The 10,114-nt window shown below is 38.9% G+C and overlaps 1 protein-coding gene across 1 annotated transcript; it reads right to left on the bottom strand.

Annotated features, from left to right (window-relative positions):
- Nucleotides 1-8: 8 nt before the first annotated feature.
- On the bottom strand, nucleotides 9-4,316 carry ddit3 (DNA-damage-inducible transcript 3). The gene is made up of 4 exons (XM_053316369.1): nucleotides 4,194-4,316; nucleotides 2,677-2,738; nucleotides 2,019-2,227; nucleotides 9-1,799 (listed from the first exon to the last, which is right to left on the bottom strand). Exons 3-4 carry the CDS (start codon nucleotides 2,172-2,174, stop codon nucleotides 1,017-1,019), a joined length of 939 nt encoding a protein of 312 aa, XP_053172344.1. The 5' UTR covers nucleotides 2,175-2,227; nucleotides 2,677-2,738; nucleotides 4,194-4,316; the 3' UTR covers nucleotides 9-1,016.
- Between the last annotated feature and the right edge of the window lie 5,798 nt (nucleotides 4,317-10,114).

The raw sequence follows: 10,114 nt of genomic DNA, 5'->3' as shown, positions 1-10,114 counted from the left end.
ACAAAAAATGCACATTCTTTCTTTTATTGCAAATTTGAGATTACAATGAAGGATAAAAGAAATAGTATGGTAAAATACATGAATTTGATTCCATCAATGATAAAAGCCATGCATATTATTCTATGATTAACAATTTATGTGACTACAATGAGAAAATAACAGTGGCTATGTTGGCAATATTACAGTACAAGCCATTACAGTACAAGTGTATATTTTACAGCATTATATAAAAATAGTAAATCAGGGTAGAACAATTTATAATTCTACTACTAATTCACATATTGATAGAAAAGGTCAGCTTCGAAAGTATAGCCGGGTCCTACTTGCTTTATTTAAGTACACATACACACAAGCCATGGGTTATAAAAAAGTAAGAAAAGGTATGAATTCTCTCCCACAAAAATCATTCTCTCATACTCACACTGCAATGGGCACTTTCAAAACTTTTCCTGAGCTCCTTAACTCTCCACAAATTGGGGCAAATAATCTCTGCTAGCCAGATTGCAGCCCTTTTAAGTAGGAGTTACAATTTATTGCAAAATGGTGGGAAGGGATGACAATGAAATGCACTCTCTGAATAAAGTTCCTTTCTGTCCTACATACAAATCATCAAATGCTCATAACTAGAATGTCCTATATCCAGTCCTATTTGATGGAACTTTATGTTAGGCATTCTATAAAATGACAAACATTCATCAAAACCACTGCATGATTTGCACTTAGAGCTTTCTGTTCTTCCTTTTCCTTTGTACATGCTGTGTCTTTTTATTTGCCGCAGTGCTGTTGCAGCCCATCTTTCTGTGCCTTTCCTTGTCTTGACTTTCATCACTTTCCTCCTTCTTGCCATCTTTAACTCTCTCTCTTTTCCAAAAATCCTTTCTTAAAAAAAATATCTTTCCTGTCTTAAGAGGCATTTCATGTCCACCATAGTACACCTTTCCCCACCACTGCTTATTCCAATTCTGTAGGACCTGTCATTTATTCCTTTCTTCCATCCTGCCATTCTCCCCCCCCCCTCATTTCCTGGTGTTGACTAGTCTCTCTATCAGGGCTCTACGTGTCCTCTGTACCTCTTCTCCCAACCTTTCAATTTCTGCTTTCAAACGCTCATTCTGCTCCGTCAGTTCCTGTACCTTCCTCTCGTTCTCCTGCTCTCTTTCTTTGCGACTCTTTTTGGCAGACGAATATGATGAGGATGTGTGCTGTGTAGAGGAGGCGTAAGAGGACAAGGCACTGTTGGCCCTCTCGCTGGTGGTCCTCTTGCGTTTTCCCAGGCGGGAGGATGGGTAGGCGGAAGGAGAAGAGACAGGTGAGGACGGGGAAGAACAATTCTGAGATGGCGACTGGGAGGCTGAAGAGGAGCAGGATGGAGAATCTGGGACACAAGGCAGTTCCTCCTCACTAGCTGAGGGAGACGCAGGATGGACATTATTAGCCTGGTGGTGTTGATGGTGGTGGTAATAATAGCCACTGCTGATCACCGCTCCGCTCGGATCAACCATTCCCACTCCTCCTTCGCTCAGCAACTCAAAGAACTCTGGGGGCAGCAGGTCACTGCCACCTCCTGCCGAACTATCTCCACTTCTCCCACTCTCAGCCTCCGCTCGCCGCTCTTCTGGAACAGCTGGACTCATGCAGGAGGAGGAAGAAGAGGAGGACGATGACGAGGTGTGATGCAGAGGCTGGCTGTTGTGGATTTCCTCTGTTGCCCTTTGGACACCCTCGCCCCACGTCTGGCTCCCATCCGTCAGCCACGTCAGAGAACAACTTTCCAGAACATCCAGAAACTCTGGCTCCTTCTACAAACACAAAACATAAATGTCATCGCCTATTAAAACGTTTCAAATGTCACCGGGTAAGTTAACTTTAGAGTATGGGAGTTACATTTTTTTTTTTTTAACGGAGAGGAAAAAAAAGTAAAACGAACCTTAAAAAAAAGAAATATTATAGAAAAAACAATGTACACACATGCTCTCACCCAACATGGGTGTGATAGGCAATTGATTCAAGCTACTGACCTCGGTGCATGTGGGGGCACGCGCCAGTTTTGCCCCTCCCGTGTCGGAGCCCAGAATATCCTGCAGGTCCTCATACCACGCCTCCAACTCTGCACCACACAACGGCCCCACTCCAGGGGGGTACGGCGGGGGCAGGTGTAGCCACTCGGCAGTCATCTCGCCAATCAGTCGCAACGCACAGATACTCGGCCACACGCTTCACACTGGACCTGAGAGGGGCAAACAAGGATGAAGTGAAAAGTGCAAAGCAGCTACATGTTAAATGACTGACACGTCACGATAGGCTCCGCCTTGTTCATTTTAATCTTCACAGTTCTGCAAATGGTTGAATTATGGTTTGTAGATATTACAAGATAAAAGATGGTGTGTATCGCAAAGGAAAATATTACAAGAAGCATTTATCTGTATAATGATTAAATGATGATGAAAATAGACCAGTATGTTGTGTAATCCACTGATTTATGAAGTGGAATAAGTGACACAGAATGACAGTACTGCAGTAAAAGTGCTGATAAGAGGATTTTGAATATTCAAAATATGTAGAAAATGTCAGGAACTCAAGTCAAACACAAAGTTCATGTACAAATGAACAAACAGAATAAATCAATTCAAAATGAATGCAGCATTCAGAATGTCAAACATAAGAAGAGCAATTTACCTTTAGAAAGTCTCTGTTAATCAAGTCTGCCAATGTGTTGGAGATAGTTTGTTCCAACAATTCTGAAAGGAAAAACAAGTAGTTTATTGATTAGTTTGTTTTTATTAAAGATATTTCTTCTGATGACTGAATTTGCTGAGATTTCACAATCAAAATGATGATTTGCACAAATACAGAACAAGCTCAGTCTGGAAACAAAAAGGTACCTTAAAATGAAATGCAGTTATTGTAAAATAATAAAAAAAATATAAGAATTGATAAGACAAAAATATTGCCAGTAATTGTTGTAATGATGAACAAGGATAAAAAAAAAAAAATCCTGTCACTTAATTCTTGTAAACAAAGACCAAAATGTTGTCTATTGCGCCCCCTGCTTTCTACGGTCCTCAAAACAGGTTGGAGTCGATAAACAAGTGGTTAAAAATGACGAGTAAACGCTAATATTGATCTGTGCAGGTCTGACAGTCCACTCTGCTGCTTTTATTATCTGTTTACTGATATCTGGACCAAAAGTTACCAAACTAAATACTTCATAATTACTGCAATGTATGTAGACAAAGCTCGAAACGGAAACATTTTCTATATATAAGGGTTTCCACTTTTCTCATTTCCTCTAACAATAAAAAAAAATAATAAAACATTCTTCCATAGGTATAGGTTTGGTATTGGTGTTAATAATACAGTTACAAAGTCATGAAGAATAAAAACTGATCTAACATGCCGTGGTAACGCGTGCCTACCGGCATTAAAACTTTATTAAATAAAACATAATTATTATTTTATTCGAACGCCAAAAAAATACACATTTGTTTTTTTCTCTCTCTTTTTTTTAGTTGGGCTACATGTCCACTGTAAGCCAAGACAATTACGTCATGGAAATGTAAGTCCAGCAGGAGGAATGGGCGAAACAAAAGGAAACGTACAGAGAAAGAAAAAGAGTGGGTTGAGGAGGGGGGAAGAAATAAAAAAACAAGAGAAGCAAACTATTTATAACATCTAATAATAATGTTATAAATATTTACTCAAAACGGGATTGTTAAAAAAATCAACAATTGAAACCACAAATATGACCAAGCCGCTCAGTATCGAGTCAACAGCCCCACCAATTACTGTCAGACGTCACGCGGACGGAGTAACATTAATGTTTTAAAATATCTATAAGACATGTTCAAATTAAATGACACTTCAGTGTCTGATTATGTAGTGGCTTTACAACATTTGTTTCACAATGTCTGATACGCTTCAAAAATGGTCAAAACCTTGAAAACTTCGCAACTTAAGAGACAACGCGTACAAAACTAAACTTGGACGTACTGCAGCTTTTCCATTATTATGACTGATTAAAACTTGTTATTCTATTTTTAATGGTATTGCCTAAATAATCCACGTTGTTTTTTCTCTCCAGTTCACCAGCTCACATACTTAAGGAGTGCGTTAAATAAAGTGGATAGTCCCTCTAAAAAGACGGAAAACATGAAATAATAATAATCAAACTAACGACAACAAGCTCCACTTACCCTTTTTCTTTTATTCGTTCGCCTTCTCGACTGTCTTGAGCTTGAATGTGGATATTTTAGTGAAAATTTGTGATAGCTCATGTTAACCATTGTTCAGTCTTGACGGCTGAATGTGATTTTTCGGAAACTCCCGGCGGTGTTTATATCGAGCGAGAAGCCAACCGAACTATGCATGGGAAGCGAGAGTTGCGTCACAACCGAACTTCGGCCACACACGAATGACTGACGTTCCGAGCCTTCAATCAGAAGAGCCGAGTTAAGATCTTTTCCTTGGCGACATCCAATTAGAGTGGCGGAAATCAGCACCGAGGCGGGGCGCGGATGGTCGTAACGTACCAGCTGGTTGTTCCTCTCTTCTCTTTAGCCCTGTATAGTTTGTACGAGCAGCAATTGTGATGCAGTCATAAGACGGCCAGGACGAATTTGGGGCGTATGGGAGTCACATGAAAGGAATGATGCAATGCTTGGCAACCAATTTCTAGCTGGGGATAACACCAGCAGAATCAGAACATGTTTTATTAAACAGTGTTGGCTCTAACAAAAAAAAAAAATCTAAAAATATACATATATGCATGGATATCCAATGTCGAAGAATTGTTTGTTTCCGGGAACACAAAAGCTGAATCGATTTTTCTCACCAATGGTTTTCTACTGGGCTGTAACGGGCTCATTTAGTGGTTATTTACTGGTGAATTGTTTGGAGATGTTTTATATTAACCTGCCTTTTTATTACAGGTGCTTGTCTAAAGTTTTGTCGTTGTCACTGCATGTTATCACACACACGCCTTTTTAGCTACTCCATGGCAACCAAGTGAGAGAGAGAGGGGGAGAAAAACACCTCAAAAAAAAAAAAAAAAAAAAAATCACCTGCCCTTCTCTCCAAAACGAGACGTGTCTGTGTGTGAGTGCCAGCGTGATTGTGCTGCTGGACGCATGTCTTGTATTTCTGGGTTATTTATTTGTGATATGCCACATAGTTTTTCGCACACATGCACAGTGGTGTCGTATTCTCGGGCATTTCATACCGCGAGATATGAGGACCCGGCTGGCCGATGTGTGGCTGTGCTTGGCTGGGGTCCGAAAGCAAGACTTGCCCCCCCCTGCACACACACACCCAATCCCCCCAGTCTGATGCCCGCTTATGTTTTCAGCTGCTGCTCTTGAAATTCAACACAATTCTTCATTAACTCACAATACAAAACACCAAAAACAAACTTTCCATCGTGTTTTGTCTCATATATAGGTGTGTTTATTTCTATTTTATTTCCCTTTTTTTTTTTTACATTCTTATCAATTATTGTTTACTTATGTGTCTCTCTTTAAATAAAGGTTAGATTATACAAGAATTATATAGGCTGGCACGTCACTACAAGACAATATTTTATCTGCATATTATGGTAGCCTATAGTTTATTTTTTTAATAAACAACACTATTCAGCCCTAGATACGCCCCTGCAATAAAGCAGATGTTTTTTTGTTTTTTTTAAATGTTAGTTTTCATAAAAGACCCACTGTTGTCCCTATATACTATCACATTTGTATATATAAATATCCTATACTAGTTTCTATACTAGTTTACTGTCAACATGAATTCATTATTGAAAAATAAACAGCAGATAGCTTTATGATACCATATAACCTATATAAAGTCACTATTTACTTACGGAGTACCATAGATATTAAAAAGACTCACTAATAGCTCGTCCTCTAATGTGATTAGGGGGGAAATCTCATAAGTGTGCCTGGCCCACACACATAGACCCACTACAGTCCCTATATGTTACAGATAAGACTTAAATAGATTGTATTGTAAACATAACCTCACTATGCAGGTTCCTCATTGAGAACATGATTTAGTACAATAGAATTGATAATATATCATAGTTCACACAATACAACTCCTCTATTAACATTTAATAAAGATATAATATGAGTTTAGAAGGTCAACGAGGTCAGTAAGTGAGATAGATAAGCAGACATATAGTCATATGTTACCCTATATGACCGTTTTGGATCATAGCCATTAAGAAGGTAAACAAGAGCGACAACACCACCAGCACCAAAAACAAACCAATGAATGACACTAAAACTAGACCACGTTTCGTCATGTCGCACTCTTGATGTGGGCTCCTGACACTTTTCTGCCCTAATCCCAAACTCAGCACACAAACTGTTCTCCATGCATGGTGCGCCGTGCACGGCTCAACATGCACAGCCCCATAGCAACAGCGCCAAGTAGCGAATAGAAAGCTCAAATACTGTCTCTAGGACCCGGGTTAAAGCGCTGCAGGAAGCACCGTGAACACGTCACGACTTGAGTGGCTGTTGCTGAGTAGTTCAGCATACTTTCTCTACACCCCTCCCTCTCCACCCAGCCGTCTGTTTATTTTGTCAGTCCCGTCGTCTGTGTTGTATTCATTATAAAACATTGTTTATAACCAAGGATCTAGGTTGCCTCGTTTTCACTTTTTTTTTCTGAATAGTCTGATGATGATGATGATGATGATGGTCTCTGTTTTTGTAACTGATTGTCGTTTAATTTGAGATCTTTATTATGAAATAAGTATACATAAACAAACATATAGTGAATTATAGACGAGATAAACTAATTATTTCATTATTTACATCACGTCCTGTTGTTTTTTATGACACTTGTCAAGTGTGTAAACAAGCTGTGGATGAGATTCACTCATGACTGATGGTTGTATTTGAGGATATCAGTTGCCACAGCATTGTTGTGATGTGTTGCTTGCTGCAGCCTAATTCCAATCATTTGTATGCCTTGTCATGTCTGAATTTACTTCTTTTTTATTTTTATTTTTATGTTAGAAAAACTTAACCACCATGTAACTATGTCACATATACTATTACACATATACTGTATATTTTTTTAAACAAGCAAAACAACCAGAACTAGTCTGGTTACACCCACATAACTTAACCAGACAATACAACACGACAGACTTGCATATAAAAACAACCAAAATCACAATGACAAGGACTAAGATTCATTTATTTTCATTCTTAAAATGGTAGAGGGTTTTTTGTGTAAGTGGTGAGAGAGGAATTTAATTTCCTTTCTGCCCTTTGTCATACTGCCACTGATTGAGAATGAATGATGGCGTCTGATTTTTAACCGACATTCAACAACGAAACAAAAAAAATGTTCAATCGACAGCAGTGGTTGTTAATGTTTGAAGTTATCGTCCATCCGAAATCAGTTCTTGGTCATTGTTTTCTTTTGTTTTACACACAGTTAGAGTCTGGGGAATTTTCCAGCCACCACGCTCCCTTTCTCTCTCTGTGTCCTGTGCCCTTGGTCAAGGCTCCACACCCAGTTTCCCCCCTGACAAACACTCACACACACCAGCTGTCGGAATCCTTCCCGTCTCTGAACTGAGACCAACTGATACAGCTGTTAACATGTACTGGTGATACAGTAAATCCTTTTTTTATTTTTTTTACTCCCTTCTCCTGCCTTGCCCTATCTCATTGTGTGTTTCAACTCTTTTCCTGAGTCCCTGACAACAAGCAGAAAGACCTCACCTTATCAGAAACGCTGGTCTATTGGTGAAAGAAATATTCTTAATATCTCTGGTCGCATGTTTCCGTAATGAAATATTTTTTTCATTTTTTATTTAAAAATGTGTTCTTGAGACCGTGATATTTCAAGGATGTATAAATGGGACATTTTGCCAGCAATTATGACTAACAGTGCTTTGTCTTTCTTTGCGCTTTAGGTCCCCGTTGTTGCTGCATTCGTCTCTTTTGTCAATGCCCATCTCAGCTGAGGCCACTATTGCAGTTCTTTATTATCTGAAGAAGATGCCCATTAATTAACTAATTTGCATTTTAATTCCTCCTGAGGTTTCTTCATCGATCATCTCCTTTACAAGTAAGATGTCAGCTATATTTATGTCCTCAAAGTTGGAAAAATTGCAATTTTTTTCTTTAAAATTTATAATATTATCTACTCAATCCCGTCTCAAGTCAGATTTAACAGCTAAATGTCACACCCACTTGCTGAGACGTCTGTGTTTGGAGCTTTAGGACGACTTTGCCGACAATCTTGTTAGTCTATTAAACCCTGTTTATCTTCCGAGCCTCACCTTTCTTCACCCTGCTGTCTCTAGCTTTAATTTGCCACAAGCCTCTTTCTGCCCCACAACGGGATTTACTCCACTTTACTCCGCTTACCTTGTGTGCTTGTTTCTGCTTCAGTCCAGGCTGCTCACCTGTCCAGACCCATTCGGGAAATCTGACAAACAGATGGAGGAGCCTTTGTGCTATTTGCTTTCTCTTCTCTGTAGCTTATTTTCAATTGTATTCATCAGTATTATTCAATTATTAGTAATTGAACCACTATTTGTCCAAGTCGATGTAATTAATATTAGTGATTTTATTAATAATACTGCAGTATAGGTAATTAATTGGAATTTTGTTAAATATTTGATTACATGATTGATATGTAATCAATTCCCACAACCTGTCGATTGCTCAAACTCATTTCAGTCAGACTGATTACGTTTTAGACATTTTTATGATTTTAATGACATTATTGAAAAAACTACATTACAGTACAGACATTATTACAAAATGTGTTGTTACCACCCTCTAACATCTATCAGTGCCAGGATTTCTTCATATCTTGGCACAGACATTTGTGTCAAAGATAAGTTTTTTTTTTTAAAAAAAGATAAAAACAAAAATCAAACCAAAACAAGAGACTGTAGGGCATTAAACTTTAAAAGTCTGTATGAACAGGTGGATATACTGGCAGCGAGACACACACTCCACACTCGGACTCGATCGTTCTCTTTCTCTCCACCTCAGTTTCTCATATCAGCACCAGAAACGGTGATTTCGGAGCGATTGGTACTCCCCACAGCCTCCTCTGTCTTCAGCTGCTGTGTGCTACCTCGTGACTTAAATATTTACTTTGTCCAGTGGAGTAAATGTGGGTGCGGGCTGCTGACACATTTAAGTAGCCGTGATTCTTAAATGACTGGAGTTAAATTGGTATTTATGTTACTAAAAGCCTCCTATGAAATTGTATTTAGATTTATAATTGGCTGATAATAATCTAGTTTTTAAAGGGGGTTCTGTTTTATCAGTCATTCATTGTCCTCATTCATATTCATGGGCACAGGGAGATTCAATCTAAAATGAAATTGTGTTTCTTGTTGCTGTTAACAATATTTTGAGCTGATCCCCTTGTAATCCTGAGTTTGTAATTGTGTGCAAATGTGTTTTAACAAATGGAGCAGTGCTGACCTAATCTACTACAACCAAAATAGAAGGACAAATACAGTATAACATGATATATAGTGCACGGTATGCCTGTGCTCATCTGGGGCATTCCCTTCTAAGTTGGAGCTCTGGATCTAATTCCCTGGAAGTCACACTTGATATGTCCTGTCCAAGCAGGCCAGTCGTCACGGCTGGTGAAGGGGAAATGGAAAACTGGGGTCCACGATCACTACTTAGTCTTTCAAATATATAAAAAAAACATGTGATACAGGAAGTTGAAGGCAGCTGTGATGTTCGGCTAATGAGAAATCCTTATGGTCAACAGCAGAGGTTTATCAGGTTTATTATAGAGCCAGTTTATCCAGTGGCAGACATGTCTAAAAAGGGCTCTATCCAGCTGAAGAGGACATTGCTTTTGGTAACTCTGTCCACATCTTGGTAAACGATTAATCCACTTGTGGCGGGTTGTAGCCGTTACTTAACACACAGGAGCTGCTTTGTCTGAATGATTCACCAGAAGCACCTGATCCTTTCCCTACATTATCTTATCACTCAGCCTTTGACACTAATGCAATCACCTGACTTCCAACATGAGCCAGCATTTTATTTTAATGCTTTTTATAAACCGAATAATACCAGATGGATTTGAGGTTTACCTCACAGGGAAATTC

This window comes from Scomber japonicus, chromosome 3, assembly GCF_027409825.1.
Source record: "Scomber japonicus isolate fScoJap1 chromosome 3, fScoJap1.pri, whole genome shotgun sequence".
Classification (NCBI taxonomy): Eukaryota; Metazoa; Chordata; class Actinopteri; order Scombriformes; family Scombridae; genus Scomber; species Scomber japonicus.
This window is presented reverse-complemented; position numbering and strand designations above follow the sequence as displayed.